Below are 25,878 nucleotides of genomic sequence, written 5' to 3' on the forward strand. Positions count from 1 at the left end.
CGAACCACCCCTCTGCTCAGTTGATCCCTGAGGCTGAGTGGACCCCTTTCCAGTCCTTGTATAACATTTCAAATTTCGTTGCAGAGCCGGGAATCAACCCTGTTCTTCCGGGGTGGCAGATTATTATTATTATTATTATTATTATTATTATTATTATTATTATTATTATTATTATTATTATTATTATTATTATTATTTCACGGCTTTCCCCACAATGTGGTGGGGTCGCGTTTACGAACTGTGTTACACAGTTAGACTTCGCTTTGTTTTACAACCAGTTTCCCACCAACCCTAAGGTACATGGAAAGATGTATTTTTCTGTGTTAGTTAGAAGTGTATATGAAAAGAAGTGTGTTGGAACAAAATACAAACAACCTGCTCCGGGTTATTAATTAACCAGTCGCGGTTAAACTGATCTTAATGGGGGTAATCATATTAACGAGGTTATTACAGGTTACAGATATCTTCACATGGTTATGAGTAGGGTCCGGATGTTTACGCAATAATAGGTTAGAATACATACTTACTGAAGCGAGTAATAGGTAGAGTCTACCCCACTACAGTAATGTTATGAGATTTGCATAAACATTACGGGTTCGGCCGATTAGAACCCCCTAGAGTTTATGTTACTCTCACTACACTACGTGAGAGCGGGCTAGTCGACATTTCCTACTAAATAATTTTGTTACTAAATAACCCCTAATGTTATGAGAGTTATGAGAATATTTAGAGGTATGGCTCCAGTGTATGAGATCCACACCAGGAAAATATCCGAAGCAAAGCAGCACGATTTGTTCTTGGTGATTTCCAATGAAGGAGTAGTGTTCCGAAAATGTTGCAAACTTTGGGCTGGGAAGACTTGGGAGTAAGGAGACGAGCTGCTCGACTATGTGATATGTTTCAAGCTGTCAGTGGAGAGTTGGCGTGAAATGACATTAGTAAACGAATAAGCTTGAGCGGAGCTTTTAAAAGTAGGAACGATCACAGTATGAAGACAGAGTTGGAATGCAAGATGACAAAATAAGGCAAATAATCATTTATACCACGAGAAGTAAAAGATTGGAAAAAATTATCAGGGGAAATGTTCGATACATTTTCAAGTTCTTTAATAACGTTTAAGAGAAGTGGTGGTGATTACTGTTTTAAGAGGAAGTACAACTAAGCAACGATCCTCCATATAATACTAATCAGAAAGAAAAAGTGGAAGGGATCCGACACTTCGAAAATGAAGGTATCGGCCAAACGAAGACAAGGGCTACGAAAGGCGTGAAAATGAAAGACTCCCTGGTCAGCGCAACCTAATACCGTCGGGGTCGGAAAAGAACAAGAGTTGACCAAGGATGGTCGGAATGGATAGATGAAAGTGAGGAGCCTAGCACAAGTAAGTGGAAGCAATGGCAGGACTGGGGCCCTGTGGTCGCCAGCCAACGCTTCCATTTTGAGAGCCCCTGGGGTCCCTTTTAATTGCCTCTTACGACAGGCAGGGGATACTGTGGGTGTTATTCTACCGCCTCCACCCGCAGCGGAATAAGATTTGATAAATAGCTATGAAACTACTGGTGGGGTATCTGTCAGCTGGGCAATATCCCTAAATGCAGATGATTGATTGATTGGTTGATTGGTTGATTGATTGATTGATTGATTGATTGATTGATTGATTGATTGATTGATTGATTGATTGATTGATTGATTGATTGATTGATTGATTGATTGATTGATTGATTGATTGAAAATCCTAAACACATCTGGGAATCGAATTCGTGTTCTCTACACCGTAACAATTCTCGACGCAGGCACTTAAGTCAGAGATCCATACCTTACTGTTTCTATCGTTATTAAGTTGATGATAGCGACAAGATATGCAAGTGTTATTTATTGTTCACTTCCTAAAGGTCACTCGACGAATAACTTAACATTAACAGGTACTTGTGCTCGTTTCGAGTACAAATTGAGATGAAACGGCGTATTTGAAGAGCACTCATCAGTTTTGCATTGGTTTATTGGAAAGGTAAACACTGCGCTCAGTGTAAGTGCATCTCTTAAATAAAGTTGTTCGAGCAGTGAGGAACACCTAATCACTTTTCACGCCAATAATTACTTTTGTCACTTTAAGTTGTGTTTCTCTCTCCCATGACCCAACTTGGCAGGTTCGATCCTGGCTCCGTCCGGTGGTATTTGAAGGTGTTCAAATACGCCAGCCTCGTGTCGGTAGATTTACTGGCACGTAACAACACTCCTGAGGGGCTGAAATCCGGCACATCGGCGTCTCCGAAAACCATAGAAATAGTTGGTGGGACGTACAACCAATAATATTAATGGTATTATCTCTCCCATGAATCTTCTTCTTCCTGGCCTATTTACCAATGTTACTGGAGTTGAAACTTGATGTAGATTCAGCTCCGTTTTACTGCTGGATACCCCTTCCTGGCGTCAACCATATCGTGTGTTTTTATGGTGCTTGGAGTGTTGTAGGTGAAGACAAATACCGAATCCCAGAGTCAGGTGAATTAAGCCCTACGCAGTTAAAATCCTCGGCCGATCTGCGAATCGAATCCAGTACCCTCTAAATCCAACACCAGTACGCTAACTTTTCAGGCAAGGAGCAGTATTGCCTCTCTCCCTACTAAATTATATCCTTCATCATGTTTTAGTGTTTAATATTGTTGCTTCTGATCTGGTCGCGAGCCTCATGGGGTAAGGAAAGTACTTCTGCTGCGTATGCGCATGTCCCTGGTTCGATACTCGACCATTGTAGGTATTTCAATTCTAAACTGAAGATTGGGTCGGTGATCACTCAGTCACTTTAGGCCAGCTGAGGAGGTCAAAGTGAAAAAACATGTTCTATATTTCTAACAGCTTAACAATTCGCCCTTTGTCGACGACTTTGTTGTAATTGCAGATTGCAGTCTTGGTTCTTGGAAACAGGTGCATTGAGTATGATATGAAAATTAGCATTTCCAAAAGAAAGGTTGTGTTACAAGGGAAGGAACCTAAGAGGATTGAATGACCGGCCGGCAATACGAAACTGGAACAGGTGAATCATTTCAAGTTGTCAGGATATGTATTCCCCCACGATAAAATAGGGCTGGGTAAAATTAAATCAAAATGCAACAAAGCTAATGCAGCGAGTTAACAGTAGCGATCGACGGTGTTCTGTAAAGAAAGAAGACAACTTTCGGACGAAACTCTCTTTATCGGTCTGCTCTCAGAAATACTACTGTACGGGAAGGAAAGCTGGGTAGGCTTAGGCTATTTTATTCATAGGTCGGGTGTGAAGGGTATGACAATCGCGAGAATGATTGCTGGTATAAACAAGTGGGAACAATGACAAGAGAGTACGTGGAATGAGTATAGATAAATTCCTATTTATCAATCAATCAATCAATCAATCAATCAATCAATCAATCAATCAATCAATCAATCAATCAATCAATCAATCAATCAATCAATCAATCAATCACTACTGATCTGCATTTAGCGCAGTCCCCCCGCTGACAGATTTCCTACCTGTTGTTTCCTAGCCTTTTCTTAAATGATTTCAAAGAAATTGGAAATGTATTGAACATCTCCCTTGGTAAGTTATTCCAATACCTAACTCTCCTTCCTACAAACGAATATTTGCCCCAATTGGTCCTCTTGAATTCCAACTTTATCTTCATATTGTGAGCTTTCCTACTTTAAAAGACACCACACAAACTTATTCGTCTACTGATGTCATTCCACGCCAGCTCTCCGCTGACAGCTCGGGACATACTACTTAATCGAGCATCTCGTCCCTTTTCTCCCAAATCTTCCCAGCCCAAACTTTGCAACATTTTTGCAACGCTACTCTTTTGTCGGAAATCACCCGGCACAAATCGAGCTGCTTTTCTTTGGACTTTTTCCAGTTCTCGAATCAAGTAATCATGGTGAGGGTTCCATACACTGGAACTATACTCTCCTTCACGTCATCACTACAACCCCTAAACTCCCTCATAACCATGTGCAGAGATCTGTACCCTTTATTTACAATCCCATTTATGTTATTACCCCAATGAAGATCTTTCCTTATATTAACACCTAGGTACTTACAATGGTCCCTGTTACGGGGTTACCCGTGCAGCAGAAAGAGGTTAAAAAGGTGCGGGCTTGAATGGGTCTACCTACGATGTCAAGAATAGATTTAAAACTTTAACAAAGGTTATATTTCTTTTAGAACTTCAAACTTAACAATTTTTTCATAGCAATGAGACAACAGATACTACAATAACAATCTACGAACAAGTCTTGCAATCCAAGATTAGTGACTCTTACAGATCCTGGGCTTCAAGCCCCTCGTTTTACAATTTCTGAGCTCCTAGCTCAAATTTACAACTTATCCAAGGGCAGAAATCCCCTAATTCAAAGAGCGCTTGCTCCCAAAATTACAACATCTAGACTTTCAGAGGCATTCGTTACAAAATTTTGGAAAAGAGCAAACAGGCTCTCACTTTCTCAAGCCTATTCAAAGTAACATTACATCACTCTCTGGTTTCTCAAACCACCATTTACAAATGGAACTTATTATTACAGGGGTATTAAATACCCAACCTATTGGACCTTCGTGGGATAAGAATAACAGGTTAAATTAATGGTCCAAACACAAAATGAATTGAGGCGTGTACTTGCACTCCTAGATATTGAACCCGACGGGGGCATGATCCAAGGACCTTTGGTTGATATTGATCTTCGTAATTACGCACGCAATGCTATTTAAGGGAAACAATGCTGAAACTGATTAATATTCATATCATTGATAGAGGTAATACCGAAACTAATTAATATTCATACCATTGAGATAGATAAATTGTGTCTTTAAAAAATGTTTCTACGAGATTTCTTTGCCTGTGACTTATTGCGCAGTATTGTCCTTTGTGCAGCGGGGGCCCGCAGAGGAAGCCAAGCCACCTTAGACCCGGGAGGGGTTATGAATGGTGATTCCCCGTGACATCACTCGAGACTCAGAGAATGAGGGGAAACCAACTTTTTCGAAACGAAATATAGGAGCCATCTTGGATTCGGACTAGCCAACTTAATTACCTACGATCTAGAAAATCAATGAAACTCAGATTATGGAGTCGTCTCTCGATTTAAAAGGGATAAATATCACTGGGACATTTATTTAGAGTGTTTAATGTCCCTTTCCTTGATAACTTTCAGAAGAAGAAAGAATACTGTGTTGTTTCTGCGTGGAAAAGTACTGGGCCATCTGTTTATTCTCATGACACGTCCTCGAAGAAGGGAGTTCACCACGCAGGGTGGGGGAAGCCGGACAGATTTTAATTAATTAAAAGAGATCCATTGAAGGTTAATTGAATGGTTATGTCTCAATCGCATCAACTAAATATTGGTCACCGATTAGCCGTACTATTATACCTCGAGTATGCCGTGAATAGGCAATACGCAAATTAGTGGAAGGGGTATCGCTCCCTTGTAAAAACTACTGCAGTAAGGGACAAGCATCATTCGGGACTCGCGGCTCATCGACGGCGAAGCTATGCTCGGTTAAGCCCTCGTTAGTTCTTTGTTCAAGTGAAGTTAACTCCCATTTTAAATGAAATAATAGAATTCGCATAAACAGTGTATAGTTTTGGTCTCTGTGACGCCAGTGTTAACTTTTTATAAAACCGTGATGTGTAAAGTAATATTATTATCATTACTATAGCCCGATAGTATTACTTAGCGGCGGACTGAATAGTGGCCGAGAGATAGACGGGATTCGGTACTGAACCGCGGACTACGTAGTCGCATACGAGATCGTGACCGGACGTTCACATTGAACGCTGTTAACCGGAGTGTGGAATTAAACAGTGGCGTTGTGTGTGTACAGGATTAACTGCCAGCGGCTCCACCAGCACGGAACCATGGGCTCTCAACTTCAAGGTGGTATGGAGATGCAAGTAATCACCGCGGTGCCCATGGACCAGGAGTAAGCCCAGGATGGACCTCCCGAGCTGACGAAGGTGTCATCATGTGATAGAGATGAGTACAAATTTTCAATATCTGGCATGCCTAATGGGGATGGGAATATCTATTGTAAGCTGACGCTATAAAAGATTAAAGATATAGTCTAGTTGAAATAGAGCGCCGAAATGGGCGCGTAGTTGTTAATTCTTAGTTTAGGAAACCGACGACAGGTCTGAGTAATTGATTGTAAATAATTTAGGGAATATAATAATTTAGTTTTGCATGTGGTAGAGATTTATTCAATTATTTTTTGGGAGATTTTATTTGATGATTCACGTCAGAAGACCAGGAGTAATGAGTTTAGGGGAGTGCAGTGAGAGTAGTTATTAATTAGAGTACTTATTATTTTGATAAGTGCATGGCAAGTAAAAACGGTAAGTACTTTAGTGTGTAAGGCACGTAACTACGGGGCTCAGCGATCGAACTGACAGCAAAAAAACCCTTTGAAATACTTAGATAGGAAGCGTTATGAGTTAAATTGATAATGTGATTAAACTTACCAGGATGTGATCATAGTGCGAGTGTCAAATATCAATTCGTGTGAATATTAATTAAGTAATAAATGTATTGCCGTGTGACGATAAAGTAACCAAGTGCTGATCATCGATTAATTATCAGTCAGTAATCAGATGTTAATTGCCGTGCGAGCACGTAATTGTGTTGTAATTGCTGAATAGATTCCGCACGATGACCATGTATGATTAACGCAGCGGGTAAGTCATGTAGAATGGCAATGATAATAATAATAATAATAATAATAATAATAATAATAATAATAATAATAATAATCGGGCAAATATTAGCATTGTAATACCGGAGCCGCGTTGTGAAAGTGATGTGATACTGTTGGGAAAATATGTGTTGAATTCGAGGTGATTTGCGCGAGTGTTTGAGACCTCGGTTTATTGTAGACGTACTTCCTAGTGGAGTGGTCTTGTGTCCTTATGAAAGGGAATGTTACGCCTGTTAATGGAGGCTGTCGACCGCATGTGGAATGGGGAGCGTTTCTTCTGCCCCGGCCACCAGTCGTGTTTTTTTTGTGTATATTCAGCTGTGTGGAAAGCAGGGGCCTTTTTAAAGTAAAGAGAAAGAGGCCTGTTTGACGGCAAAATATGCGATTCATTCAACACGCCAGAGTAGTGTATTTATTAACAAATGGCCCGGCCGATAATGCTAATGTTTACTCGTGAATAATTGTTAATTGTTCGAGTATAATATAGATAGGGATTACAGGACCCCGTCTTCATTGCAAGAGGTTGTCAGTTCGATGCTCAACGTAGACATTGGAGGTTTACGGCGTCTGAAGGAAGATCAAAGTGCCTTACATATCCGTTGCATATCATGTATGATTTATATGTTCTTTATATCATGTGTGGTTGTAATAAGGTCAGGAGTGGTTCTGTCCATCAGCCTGGCGATGTCTATAATAGCGAGGGTCGGTTCGAACCCAGGTGTTGTTTCATATGTGTGCATTTTTCTTTTACGCCTTTTCATTGGGAAATCTAGGTCTTCATTAGAGTAGGGATTGCTCAGATATGATGTCGGTGCATGTTAGTTTTATGTGTTAGTGATAATATAGCCTCAGTGTTATGATAAAATTTCCATTCGCTACATGTCACGATACATCGCTTCGCGATAAACGTACTCGTTTCTATCAAGCATAATGGACAGATGTCCATATAATAATTCACAACAAGTATGTGTAGTAATGTATTTCATTAGTGTGTCTTGATGCGCCATTTCCCATCATCATTAAGGTTGAATAAACCGGTTTGTGAGTTAAATTTTTAATTCGAATGTGTTCTCATTGTAGTTAAGTATGCCCGTCATCCTACCCTGTACGCCTTTAAGATAATGTTAGATAAGCGCCTATTTTAATATACTTTGACCCATGTGCGACCCTGTTGATCCTATGCCGGTGCCTTAAAGGGTAGGGGCGGGTGCAATATGAACACTTAAAACCTAAAGGGCACTAGTCCGATGAAACAGGGGCTATTACAAAACTACTGAGGTGACACGTATATAAATTACTTTAACACATTATAGAAGGAAAAACCGTTACAAAACGTAGTCACCTCAAAGCAAGATGAAGGGAAGCTCGAGAGGGTACATCACTCTCTATCCCCGATTTACAGTTAAAGATTTTATGAAATTTTTACATTACCCGGAAGAAATTTACATTTTATAAACGTAGGTTACATGGTTAAAGATTCGGACCTTCCCCTTGGAATAATCTGCGGAGGTAGCTACAACAAGATAGATGTAATTATGTGGCCATACCTTGTAGCAGTTCTAGCTGCCGATGAAAAGGCCGCCCGCCTCCTGTTTAACACACACACTCAGATATATGTCGATCAATTGGCCAAGAAACGTGAAAAGCCGCAGTTTATAAACCCTCAGGGAAGGTTTGAAATCATTCAAGACGAAACCAGCCACACCCTCTCAATTTATTGGTTGATTTCAAAAGTTACACTCAGAATCGAACAAGAAGCCTGTGATAGGTGGAAAATTAATTACAGAAATTAGAGATTGGCTAGGTTCAAAACTAGCGGAAAGAAAAGGAAATATTGCCAAGCTAAAAATAAATGAACATCATTCAGTTACAAAAACCTAGAAATACAAAACTTCTTTAAATTATAACTTCTTACACCTCGCAACAGGGTGCATGATCATAGTTTTTAGTAGTGTCATCTGTGAAAGAATGTCCAAACTTCTTGATGAATGGCAAACGAAACAAGGATAAATTTACTTTTTTTTCTATTTGCTTTACGTCGCACCGACACAGATATGTCTTATGGTGACGATGGGATGGGAAAGGCCTAGGAAGTGGAAGGAAGCGGCCGTGGCCTTAATTAAGGTACAGCCCCGGCATTTTCCTGGTGTGAAAACGGGAAACCACGGAAAACCATCTTCAGGGCTGCCGACAGTGGGGCTCGAATCCACGATCTCCCGATTACTGGATACTGGCCGCACTTAAGCGACTGCAACTATCGAGCTCGGTAAATAAATTTACTTAGTTTAGGCAACTGCACAATAACAAAATTACATAATATTTCTGTGGTGACATCTTCTGAGTAAATTTTTAAGTTGGTGTAGTTTCTGTCTCACTGTTTTACCAATAGAGGGGTTCGTTTAGGCGCGGAATTTGAATGCGCGGCGTTGGGGTGTACTTCCCGGTACAGTCCCCAAACGGAACTTTCACCCCCAACAACGCAGTAATTAAAACTGAGAGGACTATTCCTATTTGTGAAACACATAAACGGACTTTTAACCCCATTTATCATCGTGCCATTACCTACTGACCATCTCACAACATTCTCGGGGTCATTTCGCAGTTGCTCACAACCTTGTAACTTATTTATTACTCTGTAGAGAATAACATCATCTGCAAAAAGACTTATCTCCGATTCCACATATTTAGTAACACACTCGATAGATGAAGGTGTACGTATAAACCAACTTCCGTAGTGGCGTCGTGTGAGGCGAATGGAGAAGGATAGTTTACTAAGGGGGAATAACGGCTCGGCCGGAATCCGCTATTATCGGTACGTTCGCGGATTGGTCATGTATTTCTTCAAAAACGTTTTCCACGACGCAACTACACACTATCATACTGACTAGATCTTGCTCTTCCATGAGCTGACCTCCAAACTCTTTTAAAACGAAAGGAATGTGAAGGCTCGAAAATTTCGTCTTATGTTTCGCAATCGTAAAAATATATACTGTATATAACTAAACTTTTGACAAAACTGCTATTTAACACCACCAGTGCCACCTGTTGACGAACTTATGGAATTACTACGTCCGAGAGATAACGGAGTGTTTTGATGCGATAGCAAGACTGACTGCATTGGCTGTAGGCTGTAGTTCATTTCTGTTGTAATCATTATTCTCTCCCTAAAATAACAAAGACAAGACGATGCAATATTCAATAAACAAACATGGTGGCTGGTAGAGTTAATGTATTGGAAGGTAATGACACTATTTTGAGTATTTTAGAAGAGGGTCATAGTTTATTGTCTATTAAAGATTTTGATACTGAAGATAGTATTTCATACAGTGAGAATCCTAACTTGTTAGCGTTAAATAACAGTAGGTCGGTGGATGCAGAGTGCGTCTCGGCCCATAAGTGGCCATGGCTCTACCGTGGCTCTACGCCTCTGCATTCGGGAGACGGGACAGGGCTGGACTTCATGGCTGGCCCCAACCGTCGGCTGTCCTGAGAATGGTTTTCCGTGGTTTTCCATTCTCCTGCACTAAGGCGAATGTCGGGACAGTTCCTGGTAGAGGCCACGGCCGCCAACCCCCTCACCTTCTCCGTGCATCTCCTTCACATCCTACACATCTCCCAGCCTGAGAGACGGCGTTACCGTCTAAGAGGCCCACCTCCCCTTTCAGGGGATGATTGAAAACATTTTACTAGTAGTACAGTAATGGTAGGTCCGTAGATGTAGAGTGGGTCTCGGCCCATAAGTAGCCACGGCTGGTCCGCGGTCCAATAGCTCTGCACTCTGACCGGCTAACAGAGCAGAGGAGGGGTGACCAGGTCTCTACCGTGGCTCCGGAGACTTTGCCTGTGCTTTGAGGAACGTTCCAAAATCAAACCCCATGGCACTACAGCCCTTGAAGGGCCTTGGCCTACCAAGCGACCGCTGCTCAGCCCGAAGGCCTGCAGATTACGAGGTGTCGTGTGGTAAGTACGACGAATCCTGTCGACCGTTATTCTTGGCTTTCTAGACCGGGGCCGCTATCTCACCGTCAGTTAGCTCCTCAGTTCTAATCACGTAGGCTGAGTGGACCTCGAACCAGTCCTCAGGTCCAGGTAAAAATCCCTGAACTGGCCGGGAATCGAACCCGGGCCTCCGGGAGGCAGGCACGCTACCCCTACACCACGGGGCCAGCATGAAGAAGGTTACCAGGGCTATATGTTGTTTTAAATGTCATAGACAATGAGGTACGATTCACCACCTTGTCCTGTTAGGTTTTTAGTGTATAGTCAAATACTAAATAATTTTAATTCTATAATCACGCCGTATTTCTTTTTAATTGTAATAAATGTGTAATATTGTTCCTTTGGCAAAACTTTTATTGTATAGTATTGAATCAAAATCTCAAAAAAACTATTATTACCGCATTTAAGTTGGTAAGCTGTCAATCTTTTCCTCTCTGTCGAAATTCGCTGAGAGAGTATAAAAACTTACCATTTTGTGGCCTATTTTTAGTTTTGATTTATATACCCCCTACCCGCTATATCCCACAAACCCGGGTACTGTTTGTTGTCTCTATACATTTTTGCCCCCGCATTTTTAATTCCCAATCGTCGCTACTGCGCACTGACTGACTGCAGTTGTGAAACGTTACTTGATGTCTCTTGGAGTGTGTTAACCGTAGAACAACACCCTACCACTTTCATGGCACAAACAACACTCTGGGGTCACCGATGACCCAGTTAAAGTACGTAGTTTAAGCCACTATTTAAACATTCATTTTGAAATGTTGTGTTATAGCATTACAGAATTTCTTTCTAGTTAAATGTGGATTCAGTACCTTTCAGCAATTACAATACCGTTTAAATGGATAACATAATTACCCTCTTACGTACTAAAAACTATCTGCTGAATAAATGATTTCAGAATTACTTTCTTGTACACATGAATAACATAAAAAATATAATAAATCATTGTTTGTTGGCTCCTGGATAGTGGTGTACACTAATGTACTTTCTTAATCTTGAATCTTGAATGGAGTGGGTTAGTACACAATCTGTCAGTATTTGATACCATAGATTATTTTCCAGGGAACTGGTTTTCCGTTATCTGTTGACACTCTTTCAATCTCGTCCTTGACATCATCCTCTTCAACTGTTAGCTTACATCTACACCGTTACTATCAGCTGCTTAACCACTGTATTCAGCAATAGTTGCACCCTCGCAGAACGACTGTCCTTTGTTTACTTCTCGCGGAGGACGTATTTAGGCGGTGCACATGGCTGCCAACCTGTTCACATAGGAACTAACCCCCCCGGGTCAGAGCCGTGAAGTCTAGGCAAGACCATTGGTCTGGAAAGGTTAGGGTAGGTCCTGGACAACATCAGTGAAAGAGGGACAAGCAAAGCAGGTCTGGGGGCGTTTTAGAGCCGCGAAGAGGCCTTAGCCTCTATTTTCCCGTGGAAACACCATTAGTACGGACTGGTCAGAGTAGAGACTGCACAAGAACATTGGTCTGGAATGGTATAGCGCGTTCTATATAAGCTAGTAGTGGAAAAGTGAATCACAAGTTCCTTCCGTATTTTTTTCCCGATAGAGATTGCAGCGCATTCTATTATCTAAGTTTAATATCATATTATTCCAGTTCTTTATTCTACATTGTTTCCTTCAAAAGTCCCATTTACTTGTGCTTTTCTTCTACCTGGGTCGGTAACGGAATTTCATTACCATGATTTAATACGTTGAACAACACCTCATCGTCTGTAGGGGAACTTTATACCAGCTAATATCTGTGGCTTTTGTGCTTTTACTGCTGGTATACTTATCTTCGTACTTAAAAAAACACCAAAACATTTATTAAGAGATTATACATGAAAAATATATCATGAATGAATGAATTAGCTTCAACGGGCAGAAGAATATCACAAGCATAAATTAACTAAGTCGAAATTGTTTCTATTAGCCTATAACAAAATATTTTTTATGAACACTTACTATGCATGGTAGTTAATGTGGAAGAACAATATTGTAAATGTTAAATGCGTAATATTCACAAAGGTAAATAGCTGGGGGTCATTTATAGTAGGATTCATTTCAGACCCTTGATATTTTGTTCAAGTCCAAAGGGATCTACGATAAAAAAACGTTTCTGAACAACTGATTTAGGTCATGGAAGGTATATTTTGTTTTCATCTCAGAAATCTAAGGTACAGAGTGATGATGGTGCTATTGCACTTTTAATTAATTTCGTGTGGTTATTTCTAGCCGAGTGCAGCCCTTGTACGGCAGACCCCCCGATGAGGGTGGGTGGCATCTGCCATGTGTAGGTAACTGCGTGTTATTGTGGTGGAGGATAGTGTTGTCTGTGGTTTGTGAGTTGCAGGGATGTTGGAGACAGCACAAACACCCAGAACCCCGGGCCATTGTAATTAACCAATGAAGGTTAAAATCCCCGACCCGGCCGGGAATCGAACCCGGGACCCTCCGAACCCAAGGCCAGGACGCTGACCACTCAGCTAACGAGTCGGACGCTGTTGCACTGTGCGATCATTATATACATTTTTCGTTGCTAGTGGTTTTACGTCGCACCGATACAGATAGGTCTTATGGCGACGATGGGATAGGAAAAGCCTAGGAGTTGGAAGGAAGCGGCCGTGGCCTTAATTAAGGTACAGCCCCAGCATTTGCCTGGTGTGAAAATGGGAAACCACGGAAACGATAATTATAATTAGGGACCCGTGATTTCATCTGAGATATGACACGATACCACGTGTTGATCACGATACGATCAGCTCTCAGATAACGTGTTCATCGCTCCTCAGCACAGCTGAAGTTAGTATTATTGGTAATCATGGGAGCTCAGTGACTTTGACCGCAGTCGGAGAGGTGTGATGCCAGTAACTCGCAAACAGCTGTTTCCCTGCCATGGTATCGTGGGTGTAATCATTGGCTTGACAAGCCACCAACTACTTTTGTGGATTTTAGGTGTAAAGTCGCGTTGTTTGTTGCGTTTACCTCTTAACATGAAAGGCAAGCCGACATAAGCGCCGCTCTAGCGACAAGATCGACCTTGAATGTCCGCAAAGAGGTATCCGACCAATCAAATGTCTTTTATATACAGAGCGAAGATAATGTCTCAGTGTGTCACGTGTTTTCTCCACGTGCCTGCTGTCAAAGGTGCTGTTGTAAGATTTAATGGTGCGTGTGCATTTGTGAACAAAAATGTGAAGTGCAGAACGACGTTCCTGGAGGTAATTTATTATTACTATTCGTGGTCTTTCAGCAATTACCTGGGGTCGACACTTCGTAAGGATCTGGCCAAGTTTTACGGATGGATGCTTTTCCTGGTACCAACTCTATGCGGATGGATCCATTCACTATTCTGTATTTCTGTGGTGGTTTGTAGTGTGATGTGTTGTATGTAATAATAATAATAATAATAATAATAATAATAATAATAATAATAATAATAATAATAATAATAATAATAATAATAATAATACCGAGCTCGATAGCTGCAGTCGCTTAAGTGCGGCCAGTATCCAGTAATCGGGAGATAGTGGGTTCAAGCCTCACTGTCGGCAGCCCTGAAGATGGTTTTCCGTGGTTTCCCATTTTCACACCAAGCAAATGCCGGGACTGTACGTTAATTAAGGCCACGGCCGCTTCCTTCCATTTCCTAGGCCTTTCCTATCCCATCGTCGCCGTAAGACATATCTGTGTCGGTGCGACGTAAAGCAAATAGCATAATAATAATAATAATAATAATAATAATAATAATAATAATAATAATAATAATAATAATAATAATAATAATAATAATAATAATAATATGGTCTCAGCTACCGTGTGCAAACACCTTTTTTAAATTGATACCATCTGGCTGTTTACTTGTCAAACCGAAAATATCCTTGAAGGAGTAATAAGAGTGAAATGGGATTTTATCTGAGTTTCTCTTAAGACCAATATTTCGACGTTCCGTTTCACTGTAGGCCTACTAGATCGCAGGGCAAACCGAATCTCTCTTGGGCGTCTATGGCTGAGTTTTTGACGAAATTTTGGGTAAACACCTAATGTGTCATCATCATCATCATCTGTTTACCCTCCAGGGTCGGCTTTTCCCTCGGACACAGCGAGGGATCCCACCTCTACCGCCTCAAGGGCAGTGTCCTGGAGCTTTAGACTCATGGTCGGGGATACAGCTGGGGAGAATGACCAGTACCTCGCCCAGGCGGCCTCACCTGCTATGCTGAACAGGGGCCTGGTGGAGGGATGGGTAGATGGGAAGGGATAGGCAAGGACGAGGGAAGGAAGCGGCCGTGGCCTTATGTTAGGCACCATCCCGGCATTCGCCTGGAGGAGAAGTGGGAAACCACGGAAAACCACTTCCAGGATGGCTGAGGTGGGAATCGAACCCACCTCTACTCAGTTGACCTCCCGAGGCTGAGTGGACCCCGTTCCAGCCCTCATTCCACTTTTCAAATTTTCGTGGCAGAGCCGGGAATCGAACCCGGGCCTCTGGGGGTGGCAGCTAATCACACTAACTACTACACCACAGAGGCGGACACCTAATGTGTCACCAGATATATTTTACATGGCGACATCGTACGGCATGGAGTGTTGAATGAACTTCTTTCCACCTTTAAAAATTCCGACAACCTCTGCCGGGTTTGAACCCGCTATCTTGAGATCCGGAAACCGACACTCTACCACTGATCTACAGAGGCACCTTATGTAAATGAATATGTGTATTAGCTCGAACACAAATAGGTACCTAGTCCCCGAGTTAGAGGACTTAACCAGCGGTGGTGTGAAACTCCCAGTCGGAATCGTACCCTGGTCTCTTTGTCCTGAAGGGAACTACTCTGACAATTCAGGCAAGGAGCTGGACACATTGTAGAAGACAAAATTGTACTAATTACCGAATCCTGATGTCTACTGTACTTACTTGACGATGTCGATGATTCGTTGAAGTATGAATATGACGACGTCGATGCTGGTGTGGAGCATCGTCTTGGTACGAACATAATCCAAAGCGATTCGGTGGTTGAAGCTTGAAACGGCCAGGCTTTACCAAGTGCGGAGGTACTATGCGCAGATATCGAGCTGATTTTTTATATATATATATTTTTTTTAGGCTTTGTTTTTTATATTTTTACTGATATTTTCTTATTTTTCTCATTTTTTCCTTGTTTTCGTTTCATTTTTTGCTTAAGGACGACACACACACCCAGTCCCCTAGCCAGCGGAAATAACCAATGAAGGTTAAAATCCCCGACCCGGCCGGGAATCGAACCCGGGGCTCCTTGAACCAAAGGCCAGCGGCCGACGATGTTAGATTCATGCGGGAGATGAGCTATCACATTTCCTAACTGGTTCCTCAACATTGACGTACCGCTATGGGAAATTATATACTCAACAATCATGAGACCTACCTTCCGTCGAATGGGAGTTCGTATCTGTAGACCACTACGGACGCCTCATCGTCGCGAACAGTGTTTCACATGGGTCAAGGAACGACGTCAGTGGTCCTCGGATGCGTGGAAGAAGGTTGTCAGGTCAGATGATTTCCATGTGGATGTTCCGGTCCACATCAGATGTAACCAACATAAAGCCACATTCCCTGATTGCGCCGTTGGAGTCTTAGTGCTTCCCTGGAGTGGCTGTGGGACGATCTGGGAAGTGCTCCTCTGGAGTCCTAGGACCATGGTCATCCTTGAATGGCACCTCTGCAGAGAACTGTTAGCTATCTCTATATTCAGATGGTCTTTCCCGACCTCTGTGCCAACAGGACAACGCACCTCGCTATCAGGCTCGGATCACAAACATATGGCTAGAGGAACACACGACAACGAAGCCCCCAAACTCACCGGACTGTAATTCCATTGAACATTTTTGGGATATGTTAGCAATGAGCTGAGAGATCTGCTCCCATTTTCCAGCAAAATGTGCACCAACTGACGGACTGATGTAGCAGGCATAGCATGCTTGTCACCTTATGAAATCTGTTCCCCGACGTCTGCAACCCATGATCGCTCCAGAATGATGGACCAACTCATTAGGTAAGTGTTTCTTATTCAAAGGTTGTCGAATGTATATGTGTTCAGCATGGCCCATTAAAACATCTCCACATATCTCAATACCATCTTTTGGGAAGTATAATCCGAATTCTGTTGTGCCAATTTCTTCCCTTTTCAAAATGATCCTAAGCCTCTGTAATTTTAGAAAATTCTAATTTAGAAATTACGTTTGTGTACAGTACGTATATTTCTGTGCATTTAATGGCTGTGACCAAAACACCAGATCAGTAAAACACCAGTACAAGGTGATAACTCCGTCCTCCACGACATTGATAGTTCTCTGCTGGCGGCTAATCTCGAGGTTATACATTTTACACATTTTGGGAGGGAACTTTGGGTTCACCCGCTGTGAGTGGGGGCGGTAGAATAACACCGACGGTATCCCCTAAGCGTCATAAGAGGCGACTAAAAGGGACCCAAAGTTCTTGTAAATTCGGAGCATAGGTTGGCGACAACGGGGCCCTTAGTTGACTTCCCTCTGTGGGTGGGGGCGATAGAATAACACACACGGTGTCCTCTGCCGGTCGTAAAAGGCGACTGAAAGGGAACTTTGGAGTGTGGGTTGGCAACCACAGGGCCCTTAGCTGAGTTCTGGCATTGCTTCCGTTTACTTGTGCCAGGCTCCTCACTATGCAGAGGCTAATCCCACACTACTGAGGTGACTAGAATGACAAAATTTATGATTTACAGGAGAAAAACAGTTACAAAATCGTCGTCACCTCAAGATAAATAGAAGGGGAATTTGAGAGGGTAATGCACCCTCTACCCCTGATTTACAGTTTACGTCTTTAGGACTTACATGAAATTTTACATGAGAAAGAAGAAAGTTTACATTTTAGAAAACAGGCGGTTACATAGTTAAAGATTATAACCTTCCCTTCGGGTCAGCTTGCGGAAATAGCTACTTAGATGGAAACACTGTTGGCCATTACCTTAGCTCATGTTCTGCCTACCGAAGATTGAGGCCCCCGCCTTCTGCCTTAACACACACACTCAGTAATTCGACGATCAAGCAGACAAGTTAACTCGAAAAAGCTACATCTTTTATACCCGAGAGGAAGCTTCTAGAAGGCTCTGGACTAAATTCGGACACACAGTTTCATTTTTATTGTTGGATTAAATAGGTACAAGAAAGTCAATTCAGTTGAGAAAACCTATAAATACAAAACTTCTTTAAATTTCTAGTTATTCGACTTTGCACCAGAGTGCATGAGATCAGTTATTTAAATAGAGACATCTATGGAGAAAAGTCCATATTTCTTGAAATAGTTGTTGCAACCAAAACAAAACAAAGAAACCCAGTCGGTTTAGGAAACTTTAAAGTAACATATTACTCTGCATTTAGTAGTGACATCTGATCAATGTCCCAACTTCATGCACTAGCTGTTTCAAGTTTTGTATGATAGATAACGTTCTCCAAGGCGCTTCTTTTAAATGCGCGAGGTTGAGATGTACCAGCTGTTTTCATTAACGCAGATTTGTGGTTCTAGTCCCAAAAGTGGCTCATCAATGTAAACCTGAATTGTGTTTTGCAACTTGCCGGTATGAAAAAATCAGTACCAAATATTAATAAATACAATGTAAAAGTGGACATGTAAACCAATGATGTCTTTTAGTTTATTTACTTTGTTTGACTTCATTCATCAGCACAAAAAATATATTGAAATGTATGTTGATTTAAGAAGAATATGCTAAGTTTTCTTATTTTGTTACAAGTTGCTTTACATCGCACCGACACAGATAGGTCTTATGGCGACGATGGGACAGGAAAGCTCCAGGAGTGGAAAGGGAGTGGCCGTAATTAAAGTACAATCCCAGGATTTGTCTGGCGTGAGAATGGGAAAGTACGGAGAACCATCTTCAGGGCTGCCGACAGTGGGGTTCGAACCCACTATCTCCCGAATACTGGATACTGGCCGCACTTAAGCAGCGACTGCAACTATCGAGCTCGGTGTGTTAACAAATAACAAAAACCTTACTTTGTAGACGTAATGAAAGTAAATGTATATAGGAAATTGTATAATGCTATATGTGTCCTTTGTCTACGGATAATTTCCTTGTCCTATCAGACTCTATAATTTCTACTCTGCTCTTTCCACATGATACATACACCAAATAATAATAATAATAATAATAATAATAATAATAATAATAATAATAATAATAATAATAATAATAATAATAATAATAATAATAATAACAACTTGCACAAACCTTTACTGGGCGAGTTGGCCGTGCGGTTAGGGGCGCGCAGCTGTGAACTCGCATGTGGGAGATAGTGGGTTCGATCCCCACTGTCGGCAGCCCTGAAAATGGTTTTCCGTGGTTTCACATTTTCATACCAGGCAAATGCTGGGGCTGTACCTTAATTAAGGCCACGGCCGCTTCCTTCCCATTCCTAGAACTTTCCCGTCCGATCGTCGCCATAAGACCTACCTGTGTCGGTGCGACGTAAAAAAAAAAAAGACAAACTTTTGTTTCCATACGGTTAATGCAAGTACCCTTCTCCGCCTGCTTCCTTCGCCCTTGGTAGTCTGCCTGTCGTCACGAGCACAATAAAGCAACCTGCTGATGACCTACGGTCTATCAATCTATGCATGGTTCTATGTCTGTCGTATGTGATTATAGAGGACAAGCCACAAGAATGTTGAACACACTACAAAGAACGGCCTTGCAGTGGAGCAAGGCCGACCTCATTCTAAACCTCTGTTGAAGTTTATAACGGAGGTTCCCATTCAACACGTGACGAGGACTTTCACCGCAATCAGAGCTAAGATGTTCTTCTGCTTATCTGTGAGAAAACAGCTTTGGAACAATGGCGGATTACACGTTCCTCGTTACGTACTTGAACTGATACCGTGAGCCGGAGTGTCAAACGTTCAACTACGACAAGTGCGATGGAGAAGGCGAACAATCAACAGGCAAATGGCATAGAAACCAAACAAGGTACTGTACACACCATTCACATTAGTCAACTTGCTTCGCTACGGAATTCTATACGGAATTCTAAATGAAGTCATCTACACGTTGTGAATAAGATTTTTATTAAATTGCTTAATAGCATAGGTATTTAAAATTAAATTTTAGGCGCCTTCCCGTAAACTACCATTTTATCCAGCGTGAATGAAGTTATTTATAGCCTAGACTGTAGTGCCTCATTCCCCGACTTTTCAAACCGATTTTCATTAAATTATCTTCAGTCATTTTCTTGTGATGCGCGTACATACATACATACATACATACATACATACATACATACATAGACAGAGACGGCGGAAAATTACAAATTGCATTTCCTTGTTACTGAGGACATAACCGATACTGAAATACCGTTATTTTTAAATTCTGAACAATATTCAGGCAAAACTCTTGTTGTTGTTTGAGTCATCAGTCCATAGACTGGTTTGATGCAGCTCTCCATGCTACCCTATCCTGTGCTAACCTTTTCATTTCTACGTAACTACTGCATCCTACATCCGCTCTAATCTGCTTGTCATATTCATACCTTGGTCTACCCCTACAGTTCTTACCACCTGCACTTCCTTCAAAAACCAACTGAACAAGTCCTGGGTGTCTTAAGGTGTATCCTATCATTCTATCTCTTCTTCTCGTCAAATTTAGCCAAATCGATCTCATCTCGCCAATTCGATTCAGTATCTCTTCATTTGTGATTCGATCTATCCATCTCACCTTCAGCATTCTTCTGTAACACCACATATATACATAAAAGACGAGTTTTGTCTGTACATTGCTCAGAATTGAAATAGAATTGTATTTCTGTATCGGACGTGTCCAGAGTAACAAAGGAATGCATTTCTAATTTTCTTTCGTCTCTGTCAGTCTGTCTGTCTGTCTGTCTGTCTGTCTGTCTGTATGTATGTATGTATGTATGTATGTATGTATGTATGTATGTATGTATGTATGTATGTATGTATGCATGTAGGTGCGCGCATCACGAGAAAATGGCTGAAGATAATTTAATGGAAATCGGTTTGAAAAGTCGGAGAATGAGGCACTACAGTCTAGGCTATAAATAATTTTATTCACGTTGAGTGAAATGGTCATTTAGAGGAAGGCCTAAAATTTAATTCTCAAATATTTATGTCATTGGTGGTTTTATCGATAAATACCGCATAACTAAAGTCATATAGGATTACATTTACGTTCATTTATGTCTTATGCATTTTTACCGTACCGGCAATGATAACAGAGATAATCGTGGATTTTTTTAGTTTTGTTGCTAAGTCTATATCAACGCCCAGCTACGAGCAAAATGCATGAATAGAATTTAATGAAAATTGGTATGTAGAGTCAGGGAATAAATAATTTTAAAATACGTATGTTATTGACCCTGTCACAAAGTGCTACATAACAAAAGTCATAGAGAGTAAAATTTCCTTTCATCTATGCTTTATTCAGAGTCAGAAGGAAACTAAATGTGAAGGCCTAGAATATCGAAAGCTCATAAAACTGATCAACAATAATATTACATTGACCATTGTTTTTTGTAATATGCTTTGTTTGTTTTGTTGTCACTTAACTCCGATAGATCGGATTACTGCCGCATATGGAGTGTAACAGCTTGCCTAAATATTGGCGGGAAGTAGCTGGGGAGTTAGATTAACTTTCTTCTTTAGCATGCCATTCCTCTGGTTCATATATTTTATGATGCTGCTGATACGTACAATAATATACTGGTCCATCATAGTATTCCAGCTATTCGATTCCTACTATGAGGCGCTGACAGGAATGAGCGGTGTGCACACTTAACGGAATAATAGCAGAGGAGTGTTCATGGCCGTCAGCGACGTGGTCATTCCAGCTCTGGAACTCTGGACTGTTCGTTAAACGTGAGCAAATGTGTGGTTTTTCATTAGATTTCAAATGATAGCATTGCTTTCAATCGCGATATTTCTCCTGACGTCATTGAAATGACCTATGTTGATTTCAGTTGAGGAAAGCACCAAGTTAGTCTTTCTGAGGATGTAAAAAGGCAGGTAGAGAGTGCGTGTTTGCCATTATAAAGAAAACTCCCAAACTTGATTGTGACTAATTGTAGGGAAGAAGGCCTACCATTATAATGAAAATTCGCTAAAGCAGTCTTCACATGAGAAAAGACATATGGTGACTTTCCTGTGGCCGGCCGAATTAGTTTGTTAGCTTTATCTCCATGCAGTTATTGCAAGTACCCTTGTCTGTTTGCTTCGTTCTCCCTTGGTAGCTTGCCTGTCGACACGAGCTCGTAATCGCCCACTACACCACAGTGAATCCCACTTTAACTTAACCCACAAACTATTTATTTATTTATTTATTTATTTATTTATTTATTTATTTATTTATTTATTTATTTATTTATTTATTTATTTATTTATTTATTAAATTCCCCCGGTTTATAGCTCGCAATAGAAACATATTCTGTTGCTCTATTACAATTATAAATATTCTACAGGTATCTGTTTTTTCTCCATAACAAAAATTATTAATGTAATCCCCATATTGTACTGTCCAGAACTGCTCAAGTACCAAAATATAGCTATTTTCTTTCATTATTATAAACTTAAAACATTACGACTTCAAAACTGAGAGTGATATTTTAATGAACGATTCGGAAAATGTTACTCTAAATTTGTGCCAGCTCCCTTTAAAAATTCATATGCCTGAGACCGAAAGTTTAAGGACAGGAATCGTGTTCATGAAATATGCAGGTGTCTTTAAACTTTTGGTAGGACCTGTACAACAAGCGCGCAAGAACTCGGGTTGTGAGCGCCTGAATGCTTGCTGAAGACGTCGCAACAGCAATAGGCAAGGATGTAATATCTCAAACCATAAGGAAATGCATTCATGAAGCTGGCTTAAAAGTCAGGGCGAAAAGAAAAGAACCATTCATTAACCAGCGCAATAGGGTGAAAAACTGGAGTTTGCTCGCGCATACCTCAACAAACCCATGGAATACTGGAAAAAGGTTATATTCTCGGATGAGATGGGTGAAGGTATGTGTGGCGTAAACCAGATAAAGAATTTGACCTTAAGAACATTGTACCAACTGTCAAGCAAGGCGGATGTCATGGCATGGTGTGAGGATGCATGAGCTACTGGTTTTTGTTGAGGATATTTTGACTGTCACAGAATATGTGAACATACTCCGTGTTAATCTGCTGGCCAGTGTTGCGAAATTAACACTTGAGCACTCGTTTGTTTTTCAACAAGCAACGATCCCAAGCATACGGCTCGTATAACAAAGAATGACAGCTCTATAATGTTCGTGAGCAATTTCCAACGCTTCCACAGTCCCCGGACATCAACCCCATAGAAAAACGTGTGGGCATTGAACGGAGAGTAAAGAAACGGACATGCTCATCAGAAGGAGACTTCATCGACCATCTGAAGAAGGAATGGTCGAAAATTGATGCCGAAACCACATCAAACCTTGTAGGATCCATGTCACGAATGCTTCGAGGAGTTATACAGGTTCTTTCACTCAAAGTGGGGCCGGCCGGTCGGTCGGTGCAGCGCAGCGAGTAGATGGGCGAGCTGAAGGTCAGACGAGCACATAGCAACTCGCTGAACTTGGGGCCAGGAGAGCGCCCGTATGAATCGCATGTAAATAACAAGCACACATAACAACGCATAGTCAAAGTAAAATAATTTCTCTCTTTGTCACAGAAGATGTTGAAAATGACCTCCTCCTGCATCTACACATTTATGGCTCCATCTAAGGAAATTTTCATTCGTACGCATTAGTTCACCTACTGAGATAGCTTGAATTTCTCTCGTGATATTTTGTTTGAGTTCATCTAGAGTGTGAAGATGGGAGTGTTGGCTCCAGTAACTGCAGACGGGATAATAGGGCCTATAGTTTTTGAAGCCACAATCACTGGGCAGAGATATAGGAATGACATTCTCGTACCATTTTGTAACCATTGACGGACAATGAATGCCAATCTGGCTATTTCTAGCAAGACTCGGCAACCGCGCATACGGCTAACGAGTCATTAAGTTTAATTGAGGAAATTTTTGACAACAGGGTAATTAATAAACCATTGTGGCCGACAAGATTTATGGGGGAAATTGAAATATAAGGTTTATGCAACAAACCTTCACACTCTAGATGAACTCAAACAAAATATCACGAGAGAAATTCAGGCTATCTCGGTAGATGAACTAATGCAACGAAAGAAAAAGTCCTTAGATGAAGCCAGAAATGTGTGGATGCAGGTGGAGGGCATTTCCAATATCTTCTATGACTATATGAGAAATAATTTTACTTTGATTATGCATTATTAAGTGTGCTTGTTATTTACATGCGAGTCATACGGGCGCTCTCCCGGCCCCAAGCTCAGCGAGTTGCCATGTGCTCGCCTGATCTTCAGTTCGCCCATCAACCCGCCGGCCCCACTTTGGGTGAAAGACCCTGTAGATGCCCAGGGAATGCACACGATGTATTGTTTGTCAAACTGTGTGTGTTTGATGACAGTGTTCCAATATGTATGAATATTAATTTTGTGGACAGAACATTATATTAGTTTTGTTTTGTTGTAAAGGCTGCATAATTTCTATCTGTAGGTGGTTCTTCACACTTTATTAAGAGATGTATTTGATGAACTAGGCATGAATTATTTATGTTTTTATTAAAGATATGTGTCAAGCCACATATGCAGTGTACGAATACTTATTTTACCCACTGCAGTAATAGAAGTACTTCCTATAGGGTAATTTACCCCATTCTTCTTACTTCTCGACTGCCGGTATGAGTTGCTCAGACGGTTGAGGACTGGCCTTCTGAACCCAAGTTGGGAGGTTCGATCCTGGCTCAGTGCAGTGGTATTTGAGGGTAGTAGCGGTGATTAGGGGGGCGAGGGCTGGAACCCCCACTTTCTGGAGAAAATATTATATTTTATTTCATTTTGGCCGGCTGAAACTAGGAATTATAAGAAATATTCAAAACAGTAATTTGTACAAGCCCCGTTGTCTTATCAACTATTTCTTTCCTTCATTTTCTTTAGTTATTAGCAAAATTTTTCTTTCTTTCTTAATCTGCTTACTCACCAGGGTTGGCTTTTTCCTCGGACTCAGCGAGGGATCCCACCTCTACCGCTTCAAGGGCAGTGTCCTGGAGCGTGAGGCATTGGGTCGGGGGATACAACTGGGGAGGATGACCAGTACTTCATCCAGGCGGCCTCACCTGCTATGCTGAAAAGGGGCTTTGCGGGGGGATGGGAAGACTGGAAGGGATAGACAAGGAAGAGAGAAGGAAGCGGTCATGGGCTTAAGTTAGGTACCATCCCGGAATTTTGCCTGGAGGATAAGTAGGAAACCACGGAAAAACCACTTCCAGGATGGCTGAGGTGGGAATCGAACCCAGCTCTACTCAGTTGACCTCCTGAGGCTGAGTGGACCCCGTTCCAGCCCTCGAACCACTTTTCAAATTCCGTGGCAGAGCCGGGAATCGAACCCGGGCCTCCGGAGGTGGCAGCTAATCACACTAACCACTACACCACAGAGACGGACATTCTTCATCTTCAACTTATAAAAATGATGACGGCATTAACTCACTTAATTCTTAGTTCTATAGCCTACAAAAGGCTCGGCCTGAACACTGTCAGAGTCGGGATAATTTTATGTGCAGATTATTTACTGACCACATAACTCGCAGTTCTAAGAGGATTCTGGATCTCAAGGAGAGCCATTTCATGGTAGAGTTCATATGTGATGCCAGCTTTGTGTGCATTCGCGCCAGAATGAACTCATTTGACCGCATTAGCACGAGTAAGCTAAAAATAGTCCCGTTCAGTCACGCTGCACATAAAAATAGTTTACTTAGAGAAATACTATCAATCCAGAAGCGTTCAGGAGAAGAGTTTAAGAATGTTAATTGCTAACAAAACATTATATCCCCAAAATAAAAAAGTACAAATTAACATAAGGAATAAAATAAAGCCGACCGAGCTCGATAGCTGCAGTATCCAGTATTCGGGAGATAGCAGGTTCGAATCGCACTGTCGGCAGCCCTGAAAATGGTTTTCCGTGGTTTCCAATTTTCACACCAGGCAAATGCTGGGGCTGTACCTTAATTAAGGCCCCGGCCGCTTCCTTCCCACTCCTAGCCC

At 41.5% G+C, this 25,878-nt stretch overlaps 1 protein-coding gene across 3 annotated transcripts in view; it reads left to right on the forward strand.

Annotated features, from left to right (window-relative positions):
* The first annotated feature begins 16,024 nt into the window (after positions 1-16,024).
* LOC136881328 (sialin) overlaps positions 16,025-25,878 on the forward strand; it is a 92,964-nt gene continuing 83,110 nt past the window's right edge. For 2 of the 3 annotated variants that reach the window (XM_067154144.2, XM_067154142.2), the window contains exon 1: positions 19,590-19,717. In XM_067154144.2, coding sequence (XP_067010245.2) covers positions 19,669-19,717 — 49 coding nt within the window. In that variant the 5' untranslated portion in view covers positions 19,590-19,668. Of the gene's footprint in view, positions 16,754-19,589; positions 19,718-25,878 lie in introns of those variants that run through there. The other variant, XM_067154143.2, reaches the window with a different exon arrangement.

The sequence above is a fragment of the Anabrus simplex genome, chromosome 9 (genome assembly GCF_040414725.1).
Source record: "Anabrus simplex isolate iqAnaSimp1 chromosome 9, ASM4041472v1, whole genome shotgun sequence".
NCBI classification, from domain to species: domain Eukaryota; kingdom Metazoa; phylum Arthropoda; class Insecta; order Orthoptera; family Tettigoniidae; genus Anabrus; species Anabrus simplex.